The sequence below is a fragment of the Archocentrus centrarchus genome, chromosome 21 (assembly GCF_007364275.1).
Source record: "Archocentrus centrarchus isolate MPI-CPG fArcCen1 chromosome 21, fArcCen1, whole genome shotgun sequence".
In the NCBI taxonomy this organism is placed as follows: Eukaryota; Metazoa; Chordata; class Actinopteri; order Cichliformes; family Cichlidae; genus Archocentrus; species Archocentrus centrarchus.
This window is the reverse complement of record NC_044366.1, coordinates 16,618,239-16,644,361: the sequence shown is the minus strand read 5'-3', so window position 1 is coordinate 16,644,361 and position 26,123 is coordinate 16,618,239. Positions and strand designations below refer to the sequence as shown.

The 26,123-nt window shown below is 39.8% G+C and overlaps 1 protein-coding gene across 3 annotated transcripts in view; it reads right to left on the bottom strand.

The window, feature by feature from the left end:
* Nucleotides 1–26,123, bottom strand: part of LOC115800545 (plakophilin-4) — an 87,565-nt gene that overhangs the window by 41,866 nt on the left and 19,576 nt on the right. For all 3 annotated transcript variants that reach the window (XM_030757977.1, XM_030757978.1, XM_030757979.1), the window contains exons 2-3: nucleotides 24,427–24,560; nucleotides 5,220–5,332 (exon numbers count right to left, since the gene is read on the bottom strand). In XM_030757977.1, the coding sequence (XP_030613837.1) occupies nucleotides 5,220–5,332; nucleotides 24,427–24,555 (242 nt within the window). In that variant the 5' untranslated portion in view covers nucleotides 24,556–24,560. The remainder of the gene's footprint in view (nucleotides 1–5,219; nucleotides 5,333–24,426; nucleotides 24,561–26,123) is intronic.

Here is a 26,123-nt window from a genome sequence, read left to right as displayed (position 1 = left end):
TGAGGTAAATATTTAAGTGGGACTTTGCTGAGAGACATTGGGAATAAATTAAGTTTAAATAATAAAAGGCAACCTAAACTGCAGCCTTTGCTGTTTGCTCATGACATTGTTTGAATGAAATTATTTCAAATTTCATTCAAACTCAATTAACTTGTTCAGCCCCAATTAACAGTCAGACTATTTTGGCTAAATTTAAAGAAGGTGCCTTTTGAACATGAGCCCATGCCAGGCATTTCAGCTTCTATCAGCATACCTTGTCTCACAGTAAAACATTAAAACAAGTAACTCTGCTGCTTCTGGCATATGTGAAGGATACACATCCTGATGTTCCATAACAGACAGGAAGGAAGGCGGGATCAGTCTACAGACAAATGTTTTACTTACTTTATTTACCGTATCAATGTAAACTTGTATGTATTTTTCAGTGCTGTGAGGGAGTGTGCTATATTTTGTTAACATTTATGGTTGTATGTGATCTCTGTGCCTGCAACACTTTGCTCTGGCTGCTCGAGGTTCCTCCCACAGACTGCGTTCTTTTTTACCTCGGAAGTCAGATGCTGGAGCTGGGAGTGACGTCATACCCGAGTTGACCATGTTCCAGTAATAGCAACAGCCAGAAAAAAGGCTTTGTTTTGCTCCCTAGCGAGGTGCACCCATTTTGCCATCAGCAGCAATACCTGAGCATAACACAATGCTTGGTTTTTTGCACTTAAAAACACAGCCACACTCACAAATGCAAAAACAATCATAGCACAGATTTCGAGTTTTACGGTCTTACAACCGTTTTGCTCGCTGCTGCCATCTTGAATTGCGAAGTCAGGGTTGGTGTGGTTTCTCCGACTTCACTGAGTAGGAAGTCTGACTTGAGGGGGGCCACTCCAGCTTAAAATTTCTAACTTCCCACTTCAAATGGAAGGCAGGTTGACTGGTGATTATAAATTGTGCATGTGTGTGAAAATGAGTGTGAATGTTGTCTTTGTCTCTGGGTTAGCCCTGTGATAGACTCGTGAACAACCCAGAGATGTACCTCTTGCTCAAATTCAGCTAAGATAGGCTCCAGCCCACAACGGCCCTACTTAATTTAAGTATTTAGAGAAAAAAAAGCATACTACAGCTGATGGATCACAGCATTCCAGGTGGAGCTTGCACTCTACAAATTTTGTTTCAGGAGCATAGGTATGTCAGCATAAAGAGTTTGGCTCATAGAGCATATCGACCCAAAGACATTTCATGCTGAGTGGACTGTGTGGTGAACAATTTGCAATGAATACATGTGCCATTACATGCACAGCGCATACAAATGTGGCTGGAAGATAAAATGAGCAAATGGAAGGACAGTAAAATGTCATTGTAATTTGTGGCTAAGAGCAGTGCAAAGAGCAGCACTAGCAATTTGAAATAAAGACAGATTTATAAAGCTGGACAAACAGAGTTATCTAAGTGGTATCTGTGGCACGATAAGTAGGCGACCAATAGAAATGAAGATATTCCGAAAGATAATACAAAAATATTACATCGCACCAAATTCTGAGACAATCTTAAGTTTCAAGCTGACAGCCCTAACAACCAAGCCATTGGGTAAGCCTCATTAAATCAAACCCCAGCAACAGTTGCCTCTGTCTGCCAATTCAGTCAAGTCTTTCCTGTGATACTTTTTAAGTGACAATTGGTCACCTGCCCAACCTTTTCTTGGGATTCTGGCATTTGGCTCATTTGATCCACCAACCACTCTGAAAAACACTCTTGTTTTGCAAACCAAATGTCACTTATGGACCAGTGGATCAAGACAATGAGCTTGAAAGCTACACAAAACAGATTTGAGTGATATTTCATTGTGACTAGCACATGCAACATTTGATATTTTAGGGAATAATTTGGTTGAGTAAACAAAGACTGCTCAGTCCTCCAGCTTTATTACCAAAATTTCCATTTGTTAAATATTCTCATGCCTGGATGAATAAAGAACAACCACAGTGTGGCTGGATACATTAAAACTGTGGTCTAAACAAAGTTCTTCTGAAAGAGGAAATTAAAGTAATAACTGGGGCTGTGTATGCTTCAGAGAGCCGTTGTCCACAGCTCTTTGGCAGCACTTAAAGCTGCTGTATATCTGCACCCCTCTAAAAAGGGACAAAGGGGAAATGGACACTTACTGAGTAGTGCTGGTAGGTGGGTGCTTTTTGGAGTTATGCAGGCTGGAGTGCAAGAACGCACTATCTAAGGGCAGAGGGCTTATTATCAGGAAGCCAGAAAAGTTCAGAGAGCCATTAAAGCTGCTTTTGAAACAAAGCGTCATGTATCCAGATATATCCCAATTGTGTTACAGCCCATTTGAGAGTGAATGTAGCTACCTGCCATCAGATTTCATATTAGCTGACCATTTGTGAAGAAAATAGCTCGCCCCATACTCATAAAAAGCATTATACAGAAGGATGTAGTATGTAAGAAATTTAAGCTATTAGGGGATAGCCATAGATAAGGGTAGAGTGGAACCACGCAGCAGAGCTACAACTTCTGTCATCCTTACATGCCTGTATAGACGGCATAATGTGATACAAGACGTTTAAAGAGAAGGAGCAGCAGCAGCTCTGGTGTTTCATGTGTCTAGATGTAGATAGTGTCAAAAAAGAAAGTTCTTCACAGGGCTCTATGTAGTCCTGTGAAGAACTAAGTACATCCCATGATTCAATAGCTTGTAGAACCCACTTTAGCATCAATAACCCGAGGTATTTATTTTCTGTATGACTATTTGTTGCTTTTGCGCCAATCTTCTTTACATCACTTCAGTTCATTGAGGTTTGCAGGCATTCATTCATCTCTTAAGGTCCCACCACAACATTTCAGTCGGGTTGAGGTCTGAACTTTGACCGGGCCATCGCAGTACTCTGTTCTTTTTCGGCCATTCCATTTTAGATTTGCTGCTGTGCTTGGGATCATTTTCTTCTTGCATGATTCTTGCATGATTTAGCCAAGTTTTAGCTGTCAGACAGAAGGCCTCACATTTAACTCCAGAGTACTTTTGTATACAGAGGAGATCATGGTCAACTCAAAGACTACAGGATGCTCAGGTTCTGCAGCTGAAAAATAATCCCAAATCATCACATTTTCACTAAATGTGGTACTGTGCATCATGGCCAAACATCTCCACTTTTGGCTTCATCTGTCCAAAGGACACTGTTCCACAAGCCTTGTGTTTTGTTCAGATGCAAGTTTGCAAACCAAAGCCATGCTGCCATGTTCTTTTTAGAGAGAAGAAGCTTTCTCCTGGCAGGCAAGCCATAGTTTTTGAGACTTTTTTTCTAATTGTATTGTGAAGAACTTTAATATTTAACATACTAAATGAGCCCTGTAGAATCTGAGATGTGTCTCTTGAGTTTTCTGAAAATTCTCTGAACACTGCAGTCTTCCTTTGGGGTGAATTTGCTGGGATATCCATTCCTGGGAAGATTGTGTCATTGCATTAACACACAGCTGAATGCTCCAGACCAGCAAATTGCCAAAACGTCTGCTTTTATAGAGGTGCTCACACTTGATGATCGGTTGATGAAGTGCATTTGACTAGCAGGACCTGGCTGCTACTTACTCCCTTAATTCCTATGGAAGCAGTAAGGTGTACCTGGTTTTTCATAGGACTCCGTAGTGTCCTTTTAAAACTTTCTTCTTCTCATGACTGTAACAGGACCAGACACAGCATTGAAAATAGGTCACAAGCGATTGCTCAGAGGCTAAAACACAGTCAATGTAGTTTTGGCTGTATGATGGAGGAAAAACTAATTCTGAGCCTAAGAATATGTTAAAAATAAACATGCGTTTACAGGCGTTTACAGTTACTGTACCTTAGCTCTGATTACATGATCAAAATTACATTAACAAGTAAATGGCAAATGGATATAGCACTTTTCTGTTATATTTGATCACTCAAACCACTTTTACACTATTTGTACAGGACTTTCAGGACTTAGCTACAGCACGCCTCCTCAACGGGGCAATTTGGAGTTCAACATCTTGCCTAAAGACATAACCTAATCACTGAACTTTCAAAGTACCTTCGTTACCTCATCATTATCTTTACAGCGGCAACCAAGAATCATAAACTTTCCAATGAAAAATAACACTTACGACTAAAACAGACATCAGTGTATAGCTTGGTTAATTGTAGCACTTTGCTGTGTCAGTAAAATTGTCAGATATTCAAAATATTCACAATAATACTCACAAATTCTCTAAAGGTATCTCATAACAGTCAAAGTCCTCTATTGTAATTCACCTGGTCAACTTAAGTTAAAATGTTTCTTTAAATACAAAAGAAATGTTTTAACTTAAGGCAAAAAAAGGTTTCATATTTAAGTCAGGCTTCAATGTTTAAATGCTTCATTTATAGTTTTAATTAAAACTGGATTAGCACAAAAAACAGCAAATCAAATAACAAATAGTAATACAACTTTAATTATCAACTATCTACATTGATTATTATTTGTTTCTCTCAAACAGGAACAATTTAGTGACAGTCCTGTGTTTTCCAACACTTGTATCCTGCTACCAGTGCTGACACTGGGACAGTAACATTTACAGTTACATTATTTGACATAGCCCTAACAGCATTAATAAACATATAGGGCAAGTATTTTGATTTGCACATTTGCAACTGTTACTGCTCATTGCCTTTATTGTTTCTGTAGCTGCAGAAGGTCTGTTGTTTACAAATGGCAGAGGCAGACCATGAATCCATTTTATGACATAAGACAATAAAACTGCTGTTAAACCTTCTTCACAGCTGGCTTGTGAAGCCCATTGGGATACTGTATGTTATATTGAGCCTTACAAATGAACCTGACATGTGAGAGCCACAGCAGACAGGACAGAATGTGTGGTCATTGAGGTGTGATGATCACGCAGCCTGGTGTCTTTGCTGATGAAGTGAGAAAGAGCTCACAGAGCAAAGTCACTGACAGCAGTGCTTCACTGAGAAAACAACACCCACACACACGCACATATATGGAGTAATTATGTTCATTCCAAAATAAAGGACAGGAGGAAGAAATGTTTCAGATTTATAGTCCAATCATTAAGCATCATTGAGCATACTGGGATGCTCCATCACAATGCTATAATGCCATAAGGTTATACCACAGAATATGGCCACTGCTGTGAAGGATAGAAAAGCCATGTGTTGACTGTGGCTTTCTGCATGTATGTGTGCGTGTGTATCTCCTCATTACCTGCTGCTACCAGCGCCTGGTGACTCAGCTCCGAGTCTGCATCTTTCCAGCTGATTGGCCACAATCTGCCTCTCCACTTCCAGCTCCCTGGTTAGCCGCTCAAACTGAAGCTCCTGCACATAAACACAATAAAGCGAGTCAAGGGTCCGAGGGTCAGAAATGCATTCTCAGAGCGAGATACAGACGTCTATTGACAAATACAAAAATATGAAGTCAATATTTGAAGGGTAGGTTGAGAGTTGGCAGCTTGCTGTATATAGGTTAATGATGGGATTATACAGATCTTTAGAGAGATGCAATCATGAATATTTCATTTTTCCAAGCATTTAGGAGAAATAGCTAGAAGACAAGCTTGTTCTAAAGCTAGAAAGGCCTCATTTTAAAAGGTAACAAAACATAGTAATACTGGTTATGAAGTATTTATGCACTTACAAAAACATTACTGTGAATATTACATTCCATTTCTGCCAACAGATCCATATTAATTTTACACACTGGAGGCAGTAAGTCCTAAACATTAATGCAATTGTTTTATTAAACTCCTTGAATTAAAACTGAAAGCCTGCACTTTGATTATATCTTAATTGTTTAAGATCCACTGTGATGGTGACAGAGGCAAAATTAGAAAACTGTGTCACCGTCCAAAAACGTATGGACCAAACTTTGTGTACTTGTAGCATACATGGCAATGCAATTTTTCAGGCCCACACAGAAACACAAGCACCACTTCAATAGATGATATTTGGCCTTGGTGACACTGTTCCTATGGGAGTTGAGGAGAAATCAGCATTTGACTAATTATCTAGCCTGAACAAGGCCATTACTTGCACAGCTCTCTAGCTCCAAGCACTGCATCCTGACAGTCATGAGACACACACAAGGTCTTTTGTACTCAGAATAAATAACCACACACACACACACACACACACACACACACACACACACACACACACACACACACACACACACACACACACACACACACACACGGAGCTATTTGCATAGAAATACCTTTGTTGCCAGTAGTTTCTGCGCCTGCTTTTTTCTCTTCCAAAAAGATCTCAATTACTATAACTCAGTACATGATTGGAAGGATCCTTGCCTTGCCATCCTTAAAAGCTTGTTGTAGTTTCTGCATCCATGTATACTTGGGCCTGACTGACATCGATTCATCATGAGACAAAGAGTACGAGGCTCTTCATGGACATCTGTGTGTCTGCTAGTTTTCTGTAACTACACAACAACGGGCCATCTATGCATGCACCTTTCAGCTGAATTTGAAGCAGACTTCACTGAAGTACAACAGCAATAACACTCAGCTGTGGGGTCCGTGCTGTCTGTGTCCTCAGAGTGTAATCCCTACCTTAGGTGTCCCATGTAATGTCCATTGCCACAGTCAGTTTTATTCACAGCCAGCTAAATCCACACTCAAACACATTACCTGTCTATCACCTTCTTTTGTGATCTGAATGAGGAATTTTAGTCAGTTTAAAGCACACAGATCAGCCTACTTTTCACACCTGCTATCCTCGGTTCCTTGGGGGCGCACTGAAATTTCCCTCTACATTGTAGACACGCTCTGCCCACCCCCTCCCCCAAACTACTACTTTCTACCCTCCACTGCTCATTTCTCTTCAGAAATCTACCTCAGATGAAGATGTGTGAAGCTTGACTTCAGTGAGAGAGTGAATGCCGGAAGGAAAGCTGCTATATTCTGCTTCCTTGCAGATTTTTTTTTTTTTATTAATTTTGCGGAGATATCTTTGCAGTAGTAGAAGAACCCTTATTTCCAAAGCACTTCAAACAAAACACAGTTGATCCAAAATGTTGTAAGGCACAAAATAAAGAAAAAAAGGAAAAATGGAAAGTAAAATAATAGACTTAAAAATGCAGATAAAGAAGACAATTAACAGTGATAGAGGCACACGGTCACAACACACAGAAGACTACTTACGCGTAGTCCTCTATGTGTAGTAAAAGGCTGAAGGTTTAAAAAAAAAGTAAATGTATGATATACATTTTAAAATATATATTAGTTAAACTATTATGTCATTCATCATTTTTAATCAAATTTCCCTTTGTTTGACATTCGTATTTTCAATCTGATTGGCTTCTGAAGATGTCGTTGCTGACACTCAAGAAGGCAGATTAGATTGTGTCATTTTATATTTTTATACTAATCATTTATTGGCACAATAAAAGCTGGTGTTGCAGGAAGACTCTCCAAGAACAACAGCAGCAGCAAAAAAAAAAAAAAAAAGCAATCACAAAAATGACACCTCATTACTGATATAAATATATGCCAACCAGCTTGCAGAGTGCACATACAGTAAGCAGGACAGACACAGGGTGGTCACAGTACTTTACTTAGAGGAATAAATGAGCCATCAATCCTTTCTTTGACACATAACCCCTATTGAGAGATTTAGTCACATGAAAATTGCCAATTTCAACCCTTCGTCCCAACCAGTCATTCCTGTTTCCATTCTCAGTTTTCTTGTGACAGATGGAGTTAAGTGTGAGCAGTCAAAATACAAATATTGAAATGAATTTCTAAACTAGAAATATGCCGACTGTCAAGGGGTTTGATAGATTGTGACACAACATTCATTTGAAAGATTTGGCTGTTATAAAACAACTACCCATAAAATTCACACACACAGAGCACGAAGGTCACCAACAATACAGGCTGTTCTCTCATTAAGTCACAGGGCTGAACCCTATTCAAACCAAAATAGCAAAACCGACACTGGGGGTCTATCTGTATGGGTCAAGTCTCGTCAGTCACCCTCTTCTTGACTATGGTTGGAGGAGGCTTGTATACTACCCAGCCCTGCAATTGAGAAGGAAAAAAATTAATTATACCAATGTTTAAATGTCAAGTGGTTTGCTGCAGATTGGACACGTGTTGTATCTGCTGCCTGAAGGTGGTATAAGAGATCACCAATGTGGCAGAGGGCTAGTTTATATAAGAGGAATTTCCAGAGCAAACAAGTAGTAAGAGCTACGGTGAAGATACTGAATGCTAGTGACAACCGTGTGAGTCACAAGTGCAAGCAGAGAAAGAGAGGTTCAGTGATTCAAACTGTCTCTGCTTCACACACCACACATCACACATCTGCTTCCTGATACAAATCTTGAATTACTCTAGTGCGAGTATGGCACCAGCGTGCAGGAAAGAAAACATAAGGTGACAGTGACAATATAGGGTGGATAATTCATATGGACACACAAATATAGTCACCAACCACTTCATTAGGTACACAGTGCTAAAACCAGATTGGACCACTGTTTCCATTCAGAACTGCCTTAATTCTTTGTGGCATAGATTCAACAAGATGTTGGAAACATTCCTCAGAGATGTCGAGGAAATCCATATTGGTATGATAGCATCACACAGTTGCTGCAGATCTGCATGGCTGCACAACTATGATGTGAATCTCCTATTCTACCACATCCCAAATGTGCTGTACTGGATTGAGATCTGTAACTGTGGAGGCCAGTTCAGTGAACTCACTGTCATGTTCAAGAAGCCGCTTTGACATGATTTGAGCTCTATGACGTGGTGCATTATCCTGCTGGAAGCAGCCATCAGTTGACAGGAACACTGTGGTCCCAAAGAGATGGACATGGTCCCAATACTCAGGTAAGCTGTGGCATTTAAACAATGCTCAATTGGTACTAAAGGGCCCAAAATTACCCACAAAATTATACAACCACCAGTAGCCTGTATTGTTGATAGAAGGTGGGAGTGATCTATGCTTTAACCCAACCATCCAAATGTTGCAGCATAAATCGAGGCTCATCAGACTAAGCAACATTTTTCCAATCTCTCTGCAACTCGTAGCCTCAGATTCCTGTTCATACAGAGGAGTGGTGCTCGGAGTGGTCTTCTGCTACAGTAGCCAGTCTCCTTCAAGGTTCGATGTGTTGTGCATTTATAGATCATCTTCTGCATACCTTGGTTGTAACAAATAGTTATTTGAGTTAATCTGCCTTCCCAACAGTTTGAAGCATTCTGGTCATTCTCCTCTGACCTCTAGCATAAACAAGGCAAAGAACTGATGTTCACTGAATATTTTCTCTTTTTATGGGTTGTGTGGGAAAATCCCAGTAGATCAGTGATTTCAGGAATACTGAGACCAGTCCAGCTAGCAGCAACAGCCATGTCATATTCAAAGTCATTTAAATCACCTGTCTTCCCCATTCTGATGCTTGGTTTAAAATTCAGCAGGTCATCATCATCATCATGTCTTCATGTCTCACATGGCAGCACTGAATTGCTGCAATGTGATGATTAGATATTAAATGCCATTAAAGACCAGCCAAATAGGTATACCCAATAAAGAGGCTGGTGAATCTATATAAAACATCAAGGTGAGAGGGAAAATGAAGCTATTCATATATTTAAATACAGCTCACTCCCACTAGCTCTGTCTAGCAGCATTAGGCCAAGGACTGGTTTGAAAAAGTCATATAGACAAGTATACATAAATATATGTGCAATTTCACCCAAGTGTGCATCAAAATAACAAAACAATGATTTTGCATGTGTAGCGCTTGAGTTATGCATGTCTTATGCTTTCCGTGACAGATGCTTATGGATAAAAGATAAACATATGGTGAGAAACACACACCAAACTGTTTTGTTTACTGCCTGAACTAAGAGAGATTTCAGAGATTTCCTGCTCCTGCAAATGTCACTATTCTTGGCCTGGCACTTCTATGCCTTCTTTCTCCTAAGCTCATAATCCAATTGTTTTATTTGGCAACGTGCTTTCTTCTCGAGTCCAGCAACTTCATCTCAGGCTGCAAAGTTTTTATTATACACTGGCACACGCAAGCAAAACAGACACAGTTGTAGCTTTTTTTTTAATAATTCACACAAACTGGCTGGTCTTTAATCCCATTGATGAATTGGTCTATGATCTTGATCAGGCACAGCACAGAGAGACATCTGCTGCAGCCATAAGGCTGTCACTACTGATATTCAGAGCTTCTTCTAGGTGGACATGCTGCCTGCAAGCCCACCGCAATCCTGCTGTTTTCTTACTATGGAGAAGCATGGAGACTCTCCAAAGTTTCCTTAGAGCTCTGTCGTCCAGGTATTTTCTCCTGTTTGACAGCTTAATTTATGGTACTGAGTGAATCCCCGTAGAGCCTATGCCTATAACGTGGGTGATGTCGTCGTTTGCATTTATGGTTTTTCCCTGTGGTGTCTGCAGTCCTTTGCTATTATGAGTGAAACTGAGCTGATCGTATCAAACTTGGAGCTAATAAATCTTAAACAAACATTTCTTCTGCCGAAATGCAGGAAAGCGAGAAGAATTCAGAGCTGAATCTATAAGCTGCTGTCATCGCTATGAAAACAAGAAAAACAGAATACAGCTTCAGCAGCACACAATACCACCTACTGCATTAGCAACGTGAGCAGGCTAGGTACAGTTACAGCCCATTACTTTCTGTTATTATCCTTGGGCTAATCAATATACTGTGTTTACATGGCATATTATTACCATTAATAATACACCATTAATAGAAGGACTGTAAACAATTATGACAAATCAGGAAGATCCAATAATCAATCCAAGACTGATCAAATAGCCAGGCATTAAACAATAACACATGCTTGCTGTCATGCTGGCAGAATGGCCTCTCAGTTGGCACCAAGGATTTCTGACATTCCTCTTTATTATCAGATCCTCAGGTTCTCCTCAGTAAAAAAGTGTTTTAGAGCTTTCATTTCCTTCCACACATTACAATAAAGTTGCCCAGATTCTGCATGAGTTATTAAGACTATTATGAACATGACTTCAGTGCATCTATAATTACCTTGTTATAACAAAGGGCTATGTGCCAAATGAGGCCCACGGTCTGATGAAAAAAGGGACAAGGATCACTCTCATAAGTGGGGCTCATATGAGCCAGAGAGTGAGAGCGACAGAACGAAAGAGAAAAGGCACTGTTCTGTGGAATTAATATATTTTCTATTCACCTCAGTACAATAAGGCCAAGCACAGCAATAATGACCATTAGAAAGTAGTTAAGCCTATTCAAAGGGTTTGAGCCCAGCCTAGGTTTCTCCAAGGCATAATATGGAAGTTGACGATAGGGACAATAGTTGACCAGTTTTCTTGTACCAACAAGGCCCCAGTGCTTTTATTTGTCATTACAATAAGCCTGTCTGGTCTGATATGCCTGTAGTCCCAGTGCTGAATCAGATCCCGTCCCCTTGTGTCCTTAAACAGGGCCTAAATAAACAGATGACACATGGCAGCAGATCATGCTACCAATGTATACTCTCCCATGCCATATCTAGGGGTCCTGCTGACCGTACAGATCCATCAGAAATGCCTCAAATGTCTTAAGCCTACTGCTGGCTCAGCACATAAACAGCGTATAACAGATACACACACACAGACACACACACACACACACACACACACACACACACACACACACACACACACACACACACACACACACACACACACACACACACACACACACCCCAAACGTCATGCATCTGTATAAACAAACACTGACTTACACATACCTTTAAAAATAATAATTTCCAGACAAATAGCATACTTTTAGCACACACAGACAACAGACAACAAACAACCACAGTATGGACCTCTCCAACACTAGTCTAAACCTAAAATTAAACGCACACTACACATTGTTGTTTTTAAGAGGAGGAAAAAATAAACCCCTTCAGCAAACATATCAAAAATTGAAATGTTACTTTTCATAAACTTAAATATGAGACAGTAAATGCACCAAAAGTTTGTGCTTCCTACTGAGTCAGAACTGAGTGAACTTCTTAGTTAGCTGAGTCTTAGTCTTGAATTTTTAAAAATCTTTCATTTATAGATGCTGCTTGATATTTCAAGCATCCCATTTAAGATCTACCCACAGATTTTTAAGGCTGCGAAAAGTTTGGGGGCACATCAACAACTTATTACTTACATTTAAGTAGCAGATTTTGCAGTATTATTTAGTTCAGTGTCCCAGAGCAAAAGCTGCAGCCTTTCTGTAACGCGTTCTGTGTCACTGGCTCCACCACAGACCATAGGCATTATATTTCATAATACTTGTCCACAGCACTGCCATAACAACTATGGCCTTGTGCTGCTTAGCAGCCATTAATTCCAATTTACATTCTTAGGAGCCAGTGGTTATAAATATTGTTAAAACAACATTTAAAAAGTCAGAATTCACTAGCATTGGAAACATCAGCTAAAAATCCTTTCATGAACTGCCTTATATGTCCTAATGACAATTAAGAACAGATGAGGTTATTAATTTCTGACACTGGGTGTGCAAAACTGTATTAATCCTTTTACTATTTTTTATGTTCATGAATTAGTAACAGTGCATTAACATTTGATAAAAGATCTGTTTAATAGCTGTACTGTGGTTTACTTATTTAAAAAAAGAGAAGAAAACAAGATATGCAACTTATCCTAAGAGAGCTGCATACATACTAATTACCATCTTTGAAAAACATGTATAATGTTAATTAGTAGTCCAAAAACTCTTCTTTAATTTTCCAAAAGAAAGTGCCGATTCATGAAACAAAAAAGCAAACTTGTGGTCAACCAGGCCACAACTGCCTTATCTTTTACACATAACCGTGTGCACTCACCGTGTACACTACACAGCTGTTGTTTTGCTCTTTCAAAACAACATTTGACTGAAAAAAAAACCCAACACGCATATTTTGTATCCAGCACTACCCTCGTGAGTATTTCTGCTTACAGCTTTCAATTCTGGGTAACTGGAATACATTATTCAATCCATTTTAATGCATATCTAATGCTTGGCAAGTTCAGGTGCATGACTGTAAAGATTGATTGTAGAGGAATGTTTTACATTAAGTTGAAATGGGTAAAAGAACCAGACCGATATATATCTGTCAGCCAAAATCTGCCTATAAAAGATATCAATTTATCGCATATGTAGTCAAATATATGCAGATATAACTAACACTCTCATCACTGTCTGCAGCACATGTAGCAGAGCACGTACAGCCGAGCAGCAGGCAGTGCAGAGCAAAGAGGTTTCTTATAAGCTGCTAACTACTAAGATGTGGTTCATAGTCAGTAAAAATGTAGGACGCACGATCAATTGTAGTGTTTATATCTGTCTTGCATAACTAGTATAGATTTTCCACTTAAAGGATCTAACAAAAAATATGATTGTTCATTAAGGGGCAATGGGCCTTGACAACTCAGCACCCTCACTGCAGTGTTGCAAACGCAACTGCGCAGTGGGAGAATGACAGCAGAGGTTAAAGGATTTCTGCAGCAGCAGGGACAGAAAAGCAGGCCTGAGGTGTGAGCGAAGAGAACAAGCCTCAGAGCAGGCTGTGTGAACAGACCTGGAGAAACCATGCTGGGAATTTACTTACAAAACCTGCCACAAAGTCACCTTGCTAAATACTAAGGTTTTAGGAAACTGCAGCGGCATGCCACCATAGCAGAATTATAATAGCTATGTTGCAGAGAAAGGCATTTATAAATACAGTAAAGTGGCCTGCTGAGGTAAGAGAATATAAGCTATAGGTGAATCATGGGGGGAAAAAAACTGCTTTACCACCCACAGCTGTACCAGAGCTTTTTTATAATGGATGAGCTGATTATGTGACAAATGTCCACAGTTATGTGAACAAACAATAATGGAAAAGCAAGCTCACAATAGAACATAATTTCTGCCAAGACTTCTAATACAACATTACAAGCTTTTAAAAAGAAAACTTGCTGAGCTACTAAAATGATGTTTTACATTTTTCTGTTGAGAATAAATTGACATTACTGGTTATACACAGATATGGAATTCAAGGTCATAGCAGAATTATCCTGCAGTAGAGGATTGGCTCCTAAAAAATTTGGCTTTCTGGTACAGATTGCGGTCATTCCTGCCTCCTAATCTCCAATCATATTTACCACTGTGATGGGATCAGTACATTTTTGCTATTTATGGCTCTGCGCACCGAAACCAAGGTTATGTGGACATAATACTGATGTTAGATTACTTGTTAGTTAATTCAAAATTCTCTTTTAATTCCTTAAGGTTAAATCTCTTTAACCCTATAACTCCGGATGTGTTTGTCTATCACATGTTAAATCGCATCCTGGGCACACAAAAACTGTTCTTAACATTGCAATATTTATTTTCTCTGTTGCCATTTTTTTTACTTTTGGCTTTGTAGGATGTCACCTAGTGGATAGCTGTAACATGGTCATCTCAGGCACACTGTTCTCTCTGTGAGCACAGCAGCGCCACCCACCTGGTGTTCAAACCTACCGTGAGCAGGGGACAGCCAATCATAAGAAAGGTAGCAAAAATCATCTTTTAATTAGTGGATGAACTAGAGATTGCACCACTGTATGATAAACAAGGATTATTTTGCACTGTGAATTATGCAAAGCTACTCTAGTAGGGTTCAAGAATAAAATAAAATGCAATGCTGGAAATTAGCATGATCGGTTGTATTTAAATATGCATGCAATCTAGTAATCAACAGGGAACAATGACATGACTACCTCGGTTGGCAAATTATTTGGTGGCAATTAAACTATATTCACTGTGCTCATAATTTGACATTCTAAACATAGAGCCCACTTTTGCAGAATGTGAAACATTTATCTGATCTTTCTCAATATCAGCATTTAAGAACTAAGATTTGTGATGTCACAACTAGTTTGGAAACCAACCTTGTGTAACTGTATAAAGCTTAAGTGAAGCTTGCTTTACACATACATTAAGAATGATCTTCAAATACTTTTGGAGAAATCTTTTATCCAAAAAATTAAACTTTTTGGACCGTTTAAAATTCTGAATTCTTCATTACGATGAACATGTGGCATTTTAAGAAATCCCGAACAGGTAATTGACTTTATAAGAAAGAGATATCATCCATCCATCCATCCCTTGGGATCTGGGTTGAGGGGACAGTAGTTTAAGAAGATGCCCAGGCCTCCTTCTCCCTGGCTACCTCCTTCAGCTCCTCCAGGGGTTACACTGAGGTGGTTCCAAGCCAGTCGAGAGATATTATCTCTACAGTGTGTCCTGGGTCTGCCCCAGTGCCTCCTCTCAGTAGGATATACCTGAAACACCTCTTGTAGGAAGCATCCAGGATGCATCCTAGTTAGCACAGCTGACTGTACTTTACTCTGAGCACCTCCTCAATGACCGAGCGCCCTATCACTAAGGAAGAGTTCAGACACCCTCATGAAGGAATCTCATTTTTGCCACTTGTATACATGATCTTGTTCTGTCAGTCACTACCCACAGTTCATGGCCATAGGTGAGGGTAAGAACATAGATCAACTGACAGCTTCCCTTTCATGCTCAACTCTCTCTTCACCACAGCAGATCAATATAGTTCCTTCATGGCTGCTGACACTGCACCAATTCATCTGTCAATCTTTCACTCCAGTCCCCCCCTCATTTGTGAGCAAGACCCCCGAGATACTTAAACTCCTCTTCATCCCAGAGCAGGCAGTCCACTCTTTTCTGGATGAGAACCACGGCCTCAGACTTCAAGGTGGTAATTCTCATTCCTGTCTTTTCTCCCTCAGCTGCAAATCGCTCCACTGAGAGCTGAAGGTCACCACCTGATGAAGCGAAAAGAACCACATCATCTGCAAAAAGCAGAGAGGCAATCCTAAGGCCACCAGGCCAGAGCTGAGCATTAGTATATATTAAATCTCACCTTTTGCTTTTAAACAATTAGAGTATCAAGATTATTGATCCATTATTCTTAGTCTGGCAGTATTTGCTACTGAAACCAAAGTGCATACCATAACGCTCTACATTAAAACATTTGTTACCTATTAAAAGATCCAAATTAAAGGCCTAGAAAACACGAAAAATACTGACATGAAAATAAAGTTACGATTTGGCTTGACAAAACGCCATTTAGGTTTGTCATATGAGCAGGATGCTATTAAAAGAGCTGTCATTTGTGCTGGCAAGTGCTGCAACTAGTACTTGTCTCACAAGAGAATGACAACAGAAGAAAGACTGTCAATAACAATGACTGTATGAGGGGGAAGTATAATCGTGCCAGTCCTGATGAACAGATTTGACAGTGACTAATGTTAACTCATTGAATTCCATTTCCAGACTAGATTTTTTGGGTAATGTTTTTTTGTTGTGCCGTGTTCATCAAATTTCACTATCATAGCTTATTAACTAAGTTACCTACAAGTTACTGCTTTTGTAACCCTTGATGGCAGAGTGTGAATGGCACTTGTAGTTGGAATAACATATAAATGTTAATTACTTAGTGGTGCATTTTTTCCTCCCATCTCGCAGCACCAAAATCACGTCCTTTGCATTGCCCTCTCAATATCATTATAATGTGAAACACATAATTACACTAAAGAGCACACTTTATACAAAGCAGTTAAGGCTTTACTTTAAATACTTTATTCTAAAATTTATAGCACACTGCAGCAGAAAACACAATTCCTCCTTTTTAAAGTGCCAAGTGAAAGTTTGCTCAGTTTAACTGATCATTATGAAGCAAATGTTCATTGGACAGTGCAGTGGATGCAGAATAATGACACAACTGGCCTTTAGGTTGGTTCGCTATGAGCCTCGCTTCTGCTTCACCATGTAATTGTATTTGCCAAAGGGTAACTCTGCTGGGGAAATGAAGGCTTGATTGTGCAACTAAACCCAGAAGAGGATAAAGTATTTTCCCCAGCAGCTTTCATCCAGGTAGTAGACATGGAGCACAGTTAACAGGCAGAATAGCTGGAAACTAGACCTTCACTCCAAATAGCTGAGAGAAACAAAGAACTTTAATAATAAACCTGTGATGACTAGCTGATGAACAACTACTGACAAACAATCAGTTGTTTTAATGATGAAAGGAATTCAGTCTTTGCAACATTAGGGTATTCTTTTTTTATTAACCTGTTTGCAAAAGTATGTATGGCACTTGATTATCGTACTGCGCTTTATCTGTCAAGGGAACACATTTCTAAAGCCCGTACTGCTAATCTAACTGCGTCATCCCATCACTTTTTCTTTCTTCAGCAAGTCTTGTCATCCAGGTTTTGTGCGAGAGCTGCTTTTGTTTGCGAGCAGCTACAAGCTGTTGAACCTCGACAAAAGCTCTTATGAGACGCTGTTGATAATAATGCCAAGACATACTGCCAGTAAATAAGTAACTCAAAGACAATCTGTATCTCCTGAAGTGGAAAAAAGGCCAAAAATACTGCAGCAGTGAAATCACACACGCTTGTGAACATACAATTCCACTGAGAGATCAATAGTGTTGTGTCATTGCTCTAAGGTATAAGGAGAGTAAGCAATTTCGGGACTGTCAGTCTAGAGGTTGCTGCAGTGAACAAAGACTGCAGTGACTTGTGTGATTACCACAGGATCAGTCATTTAGAGCAATTCAACTAAGTGCCAATTTGCAAAGGGTGATGCAGAGACATAAAACTTATTTGTGATTCACCTAGTTACCTTCCTAAACTTCCTCCATGTATGCAGGGCAATTCCAAGGACAGCCCGACAGTATTTACTATACTCCTACCCTCTTATATGAGAGGTACAACTCCTGCTCCACAATGACCTGGTTCCCTGTGTGCGCTGTTGACAGTGGCAATGATTGTAGTGGTAATGATGATGATGACGACAATGTTGGTGATGAGTATTAACAGGCTAGTTGGGGGGAGAGTTTCCATGGCTGGGTTCAAAACAGCATTGCTGCGCCAGGCTAGACACACCACTCCTTTGACATTGTGTCACATTGGGAGCAGATTATCTTCTCTTCCTCTTTTCCTTCTTTTTTGTTTTCCTCTACGTTGACAGCCTCCTGTCACAGAGCTTTAGTGAACCATTCACAGGTGACAGCCTCTCTGACTCTGCCTCTCTCCATCATGCTCACACTCTCACTTCTGTCTTCTCCCTCCCACTTGCCACCCTCAGTATCTGAGTGTTTTGTCTTTCCTCTGTATATCTGAGCACTCTCCTTCACCTGCATCTCTCCCCTCTGAATCTATCTCACTTCTTCTCTCTCATACTTGTCCTGCTTCCCCATGGGGTAATTGCTCGGAGCCCAGCTTCCATTTTTATGACTATAATCGAGGCCAGAATGCTTATGCCTCTAGATTTCTCCTTGCCTGTGTCACAGCAGCAGCACCAGGCAGAGGAAGGCAGATAAGACCCCGAGAAGTGGAGAAAATCACTAGTCGATAGTAATTAGAATCCTTATTTCACCTATGGAAGTGGAACAGACACTATCGCCTACAGAGGGAACTCAACCTTTCTGTGGGCTTAGGGCATGGAAATGCATAATGGCAAAAAACACAGCCTCTGAGCTTTCCCTAACCCCAACTATTAACTCCTTAAGCTGGGTCACTTGGACAAAGATGACTTGGGCTTCATTAAAACAAGACAGAGTCTTTCATGAGTATCTCAAGTGAGTAATATTTCAGCCAGCTCATCAAGCCTTTAACAGGGTACTGGAGTTGTAGCACTGAAAGCAAGGTCAGTTCTTTAGCTTTGTGAAGAACGCCAGTCTGTGTGTCTGTGTGTGTGTGTGTCTATGCCTGATTCAGATGAAATCAGGGTCACAGACTGTAACTACAGTTTGCCAGGGAGAAGCAGAAGGCAGACAAAATTTTCATGTGTAATGGACTCCAAAAAAGTGGGAAAATTCCACTGTGGTGGTGTTTTTTTTTTTTTTGTGAGGCAGTATGTTGGAACACAGTAGTGTGGCGTGCCTAGGAGGCCCTTTTTGCTAGTTGTGCCATGCATTTTGGCAAGTCCAGGCACAGCTACTAACAGCATTACTCTGACTCTGAAGCTTTATAATGGAGGAGGAACAGGAGCACAGCAAAACATTTTGCTTTCAAAGTCAAGTAACCACAATCTTGATTTGTTGTATTTGTTTGATGGGCATCTCTCCACAATGCTGGAGGCAGACCAATTCTGTAACCACTGATATTGGTCTGTCAGTCAGTCCATTGATCCAAAGTCAATTTTTGATAGTCAAGAGAGAGATGAAAAAAAAAATTTTTTAAGTGCAATGGCTTCTCCTTTGTCAGAAGGGGTCACCACAGCAGGTAGTGCCACATATTTTATTTGGCAGATTTTTATGCCAGATGCCCTTACTGATACAACCCCCAAGATCAAACTGGGGATCTTTTGCTTGTTAGGCAAGCGCCTTTTTTTTTTATTTTCTTATTTTTTTTTTAAATTGGAAATAATTCATCATTAAAATTCAGATTAAAATACCTCAACAGCGGGCACCAATTTAGCTTACCAGGTTGAGCAGGTGACCCATATGCCATGAGGCACAGGTTTGAATCATCCCGTGGTCATTTGTTGGATGTCTTCCTGCCGCTCGCTCACTTTTTCCTAGCTTTCCTGTAACAATAAATGATTTAAAAAAAAAAAAAAAAACGCTCCAAAGAATGCCTCTACAGCAACACTTGCAGAGCAGTCAAGAGAAAAGAGGTGAGAGGCCAGCAAGTGAAGTAGGAATGGTGAGCAGGAAAGCGCCAGACTGCTGCTGTCTCTTTAGGGTGGAACCTCTTGTATACATTTAGTGCACTTCAGTTTCTGAGTTCATGTTATTGGCCACGATGGTTAAAATGATGTTCCAAGAGAGGATTTCCTGCCTTAACAATCAACAACTGGAAAACAGTATTGATGTTGTGCTGGTCTATTTCCTGTTTTCATTTTTGTTCTGCATTGTTTAATGTATAAAATATTACTGGACAACACAAAATACCCAACAATTCATCATATGTGTAATAGGGTAACATCAGCCAATAATATCAGCTGGCATGTCTGGCTTCACAGCAATGAAAGGAGAAAAAGTAAATCAGCTCTGACCTGAAGCTCCTACTGCTTGAAAAACATTTTAAAGTACTGCCAAAATTGAGCTCACGAAGATGAAATTTAATAGAAATACTTTAGAAATACTGCAGTTATTAGAAACAGTTTTTACAGGTATAAACAGCCAATCTTAAAATTTGCACACACAACCCCCCCCCCCCCCCTTATTCCACAAAATAGTTTATGCTGATTTGGTATTTGAAATTTTCTTAACTATTTCTTTTTGTATGACATTACATGTGTCTGTACTATATAATTTTTAAAAATACAAATAATAAAACATGGTTTGGTATTCCAAGGTTTACTTTAATAATATGCCGACTACACACAGAGTATAAGTGTATAGCGTGCAAGCTGTCAGGAAAGTGCAAACCTTATCATCACCTATCATCCCCCTTCTGTCTGTTTCCCCAGCCTACTTAATACTAACATAACTAAAAATAGGTATACCGAGAGGCCACTGGAGAACTGTTTGTATAAGAAGCACTTGGTGCTGATGAGATAAAAGCTGATGCTGCTAAAGGACCCTCCATTCCTGCAGCTATTTTTCTCAAGGGAGAAGCAGCAGAAAGCAGAGATTTGGTCAAAGTGATCAATGAGCTGCTCTTTAAAGACCTGACCTCTACCTCATTAATGCCTGCACAGTGGATGTCACGGCTTCCCTCTCAGACAACTAAAGAGCTGCTGTGCAGTTGTTTCAAGTTTGAATATGGCACCTTCTTAAAAGGCTGCTGAAGATGGTGCCTGATGCATCTACTGTGATTCACCAACAATCAATCTAACTAAAGTTTTCATTCACACTTTACAATATGTGTATTTACATGACGTGCATAAGACCTAAAGGTTTTCTCCACCAATAATATGACGCTTTACAAAAATATCCACAGTTCCCAACTAGCTTACCCATGACTTCCCAGAGAATACAGTGCAGTAAAAATGTCCCAAATCATATTTTTAATAGCCGTCAAATGTGACACTTTATTGTAACACAGAATTTAGATCATAAATTGGGCTTACAGCCAACACATTGCCCCAATTTTGAAGGAAACTCATGTTTTAATAACTTTAATCTATTCTTACCAATATTAATATCACAGTCGAAAATTTGATTTGCATTGGAGTTCACCAACATAACGGAAACTTGTTTGAAATTTGCACAGCATTTGAGTAGAAACATACCATAGCACCGTCACATTATACAGTCACACAACACTTTATTGAGCTACAATGGATTATTATAACACCCTTCCACATGCAACCCTACTTTATGTAAAACTAATGCAAACTGTGTTCTGATGCTACAAAGCATTACAACCAGAAAGAAAACTGTCAGTTATTTGACACTGTAGACGTAGGTTCTCCACAAATATACACAGATTTAAAATACAGCTGGACCAGAATGTTTAAATATCAGGATATTCCATCACTGGGTAGGTAATTGCTTTTTTAAAATGGGAAAATGCTCAACTATGTGTCTGACAATCCGTCACCAATAGCAATGGAAAATAGAAATTAAATTCTATGAAACTTTTATAGTGTTTTCTAGTCCCTCTGACTATTCAAAGTGCTTTAGACTTGCAAGCCACATCCAACCACTCATAAGGCACTTTATTCTATGCACTTTAAACACTTAATCTACGTCATTGATGGCTATTTTAGAAGCAGGTAACCTAACAGGCATGGTTGAAATGTAGGAAGATGCCAGCAGTACCAACACAGACAAAGAGAACATGCGCAGAAAATCACCCAGTCAGTCGGGAAGTTCAAACCATGAAGCTTGATGCTGTGATGTGATGGTACTAGCCACTGCACAACCGTGCACTAAAGGATGAATTAAACTCAAACATATAAAACAAAGTAAATGTGTAAAGTAAAAAATTTGGTTGTGCATCGTTTCTTCAGAGCGGGTCAGTTCTTGATCACAGTGCAACTGTGATTCAGTGACAGATTCCAGTCCAGTTAAAGACAATTACCATTATCAGCTCCATCAGTCATTTGCAAGATTTATGTATTCTCTGTAAATCACACCACGACAGTTAAGAGTTCATAGAAATTCTGACTACACTCTACTGCTCTGTTGTGGATACTCAACTTGTAAATTTGGATTCAGCATTCTAACACTACATAATGGTCTGGATCTGACTGGATCTTTTTTTTTTTTTTTTTTGGTTAGTTTGGTCATTTTTGCTATTACTACAAGCGCAAAGAGGGTTTGGCACACAAGATTATTGAGATGTCTGCATGACTGTAAGTCAGCTGTATTATGAATAAACTCAAATCTTACCCTTACAAATTACTACAATCCAAAATACTAAATACTTCCCTAAAACAAAAGATTTTTAAACAATAATAAAAACTAAACAGAAAGAAGCACAGCCATTCTGGAAACTACCTTAAATTAATATAAAGTAAAAGCAAAAATAAAATAATTAAAATAAAATAAAATAATGAAAAACACCAAACTATTAGTCTGGTCTGAATGAGTGCCAGTGCCTCCCATTGCTTTAATTAGACTGAAGATGAAACAGATAAATAAATAAATAAATAAATAGAAATAATGGTTTTCAATCATCCCTTTGGTTAAATTAAATTCTAATTCAAAGATAACTGAAGACTGAGAACTCCTGAAGTTAATTCTGAATAACAATACAGTTCATTTGCCCTGGATTGACTCAGGCTTGAAAAACAGCATGTGTGCTTCTTGAAGGCAAACAAGAATGAGCAGCAAGAAATACTTTGACATTTAAACACTGGATCTATAATAAACCACTACGGATGTGTCATCCAAATGGTGATTGCAATTAAACAAGCACAGAGCGCAAACACAACTCCAAGAACTACAGTGCAACATAACTAAATCCTAAAATTACAGGCAAAAAAAAAAAAAAAAAAAAAAGTTAAAAGGAAAGAGAAAGTGCAACATGTCCAAGTGAATAAACGCCAGCATGTTGGTGAGCCTTTCCTTCTTTGGTCATTTGGGTAAAGCCTGTGCAGCTGTGACTAGCAGTGACAAGAACCGCTGTACAGCAATGACAAAAACTAAATTTGCAAAGGGAAGGAAAAGGAGGGAAGACAAGGAGTGAACAGACTACTGTAGGGAGGAAACTCTGCCAGTAAAGAGTCAGAACAAAGAGATGAGAAATAAAGCATGCAGTCTGAACAGAATGAACACTTACCAAACACTCTGTCAAACACTGTTATTCCTTAGCTGCAGCCCTAACCACAGCCATGGCTACAGGACAGCAAACTTGCATGATTATATCCAAAGCGCAATCCCTCGAAGGTCTCTCGCAACAATCACAGGAAAACCTCACATCTAAGCAGAGGGGGGAGAGAAACCTAACTAACCTCGTCTCTGACCTCCTACCTAGTTTTCTTTGCACCCATCCCTTTATTCATCTCTCCAGCTCTGTACTGTATAAATACCGAGGAGAACCATGATTTTATAGTATCGATTCTTTAGCAGGAATCCCCACTGAGCCATGCCTCCAGCCAGTCATTCTAAAAGCAACAGCTCAGGCAGGCTATTCGCCCTTCCTGCTTGCCTCCATGGATATCTGCTCCAACCGGATGAGCCACTGAGGATTATTCTAAGGAAGGAAGTAACAATGACAGGTGCTCCCTCCTTCCTTCCTTCTTTCCTTCCTTCCTCCCTTCCTCACTCACGTAAACAATACATACTTCGCTGTGATAAATCTTTACACGACTTGTGTGGGCTATTTTTTCCTTTTTAAACAATAAATACCAGAGAACACAGTCAATCATTTTCAAACTTTACCTCAACTTGAGTGTTGTTCAGGAATGTTTGCAAGATCTCAAAAGGGAATTAAACTGATTCATAATGATCAAAATCTTTTTTAGCACATTATGACCTGTGCTGGATTCCCAAGAATATGAAGAACTGGAGTGAAGCCAGAAAGGAAAAGGAGTGTGTGTGTGCATGTGTATAACCAAAGGGGGCGTGGATGAATCACAGAGAGGGAAGAGAGTGAGTCAGAGGGCACGTCCCTACTCAAGCTCTCAAACCCTGTTTGAGAAGATCTCCCTACTTGTCCTCTGATACAAGCCAGGCCATGACTGAAGGCAATGAACAATGATTCGCTTCCCTTGTAAAACTTATGCCACTTCAGTTTATCTCACATGCTGAGATATGACAACTTATAACTTTGGGCTCGGTGCCACAACAGCAAGTTATATGTTTGCAGTGTTAACATGATGTGTAACACAAATAAGTACAAAAAAAAAAAAAAAAAAAAAAGCCATACATACTTCATTCTTCTTTGTGTAATATAAAGGGGCTGTTAGCACAGTGTGAACGGAAGAAACCCACTACCTGTTCTTTAACGGAGGCCAGGATGTTGTTGGCGGTGTTGTCAGCCTCCATGTTGCGGCCAGTTGAACTGTCGCGGACGGTCAGCAGAAGCCCCTCCTCCGTCACTGGGCTCTGCTCAGGAGCTGGCATTCCTCCTGTTGGGACACACGCACACACATATACACACACAATGCTCTGGTCACCACAGGCGCTCAGCTAAAAATCTTACACACATACCAGACTTTGCGTGCGTGTGCAAACACACGCAGGCAAAGTGATGCTGAGAAGTGGCGGCACACCGCACCAGCAATGCGCAAACATACACCCACACATGCCATATGGCCCAAACAAGAAAAGGGCTGTCAATGTTTTATGTCTGTGACAGTGCAAATGAATGCCATATGGCCTTGAGACAACACACGACTTAAATAATGATTTATGTATGAAATTTAGTCATATAAAAATCCAACACAAACACAGGGAAAGCCAGTGATTCCGGTGAAGCCAAAAAAATTGAATGGAAATTTCAAACCTAGCAATACAAAAGCTGCCCTAAAATTTGTGTACGCAGCTGAATATTATCTGTGTATTGGATGCTGCAGGAGGTGAGCAAGAGCACGCCTTTGGAAAAAGGTGATAAGGTGTTCCTGTCTTGGCTCTTTGGCCTCTTGTCAAGGAACCGAAATGAGAAAGTGGAACAAATAGTTAAAATCTCATTATTTCTGTTGACAGAGAGAGACAGCATCGAGGGAACTGTGCTTGAGGTCGATCAAGCTTCACCAGACAAGACATTTAAAGCTGTGATGGCGGCGCCACACCAAAAGCAAGGGGGTCTAATAAACAGAAGATGCATGGGTGAGATATGCACTGCTGGTACAAGCTTTAGATGTACATGTAGTTTGCAGGAGGTGACCCATACATGTGGATGAAATGTGATCCTACGGTATTCTGGGAATCTGTCACCAGTGTGAGAGTTTTAAGGTTTCTACGTGACAACTCTGGTCTTACAGATAATGTTTTACTAATACCAAGTATGTTAAGCATGTTATTCTGGAGAGGTCAAACCTCCAAGATTCTTTTCTTGTTCATTCATAGTTTTCAACATAGTGCTCCAATTCACTTTGAAGGACATTCCACTGTATTCCCAGAAAAGTCAGCAATGGGAAACTAGAAAAGCTGTTTGAATTTGACCTGGCTCCTCCTCCCTGACTTCTGTACACACACAGAGAGACAGAGAGAGAGAAGAAAACAACACTGACGGGACTGACTGAGTGCATATTTTGAAAACTAACAGAAGTTGCCAACCCAGTCAGGGTGGAAAAACTCTCTTGCTTAGGACAAAGAGAGGTGCCTAACTATGGAGACACCATAGTTGGACACCTCTCTACAGACACCATAATGCTAATTGTCATTTGTATCAGAGTATAAAATGGATCTTACCATGTAACCTTACCAGCCTGAGAATAACACTAAAAAGAGAAAACTCCTCACACCATGAACAAGATCTGTGTATATAATCTGAATATTTCTCAGCAGGCTTGGCTTTAATAATGTCCAGACTAAAGCAGACTTTAGGAAAGAGACCCAAAGAAAACACAAAATACAGGAAGTAAGGCAAACCCTACTAAAGGCACCATTAAAAAAAAAAAAAAAATGAAAACTGCAATGTGTATATAAGCCTACCACTGAAATTCCCCATTATATTTGGTCCACAATGA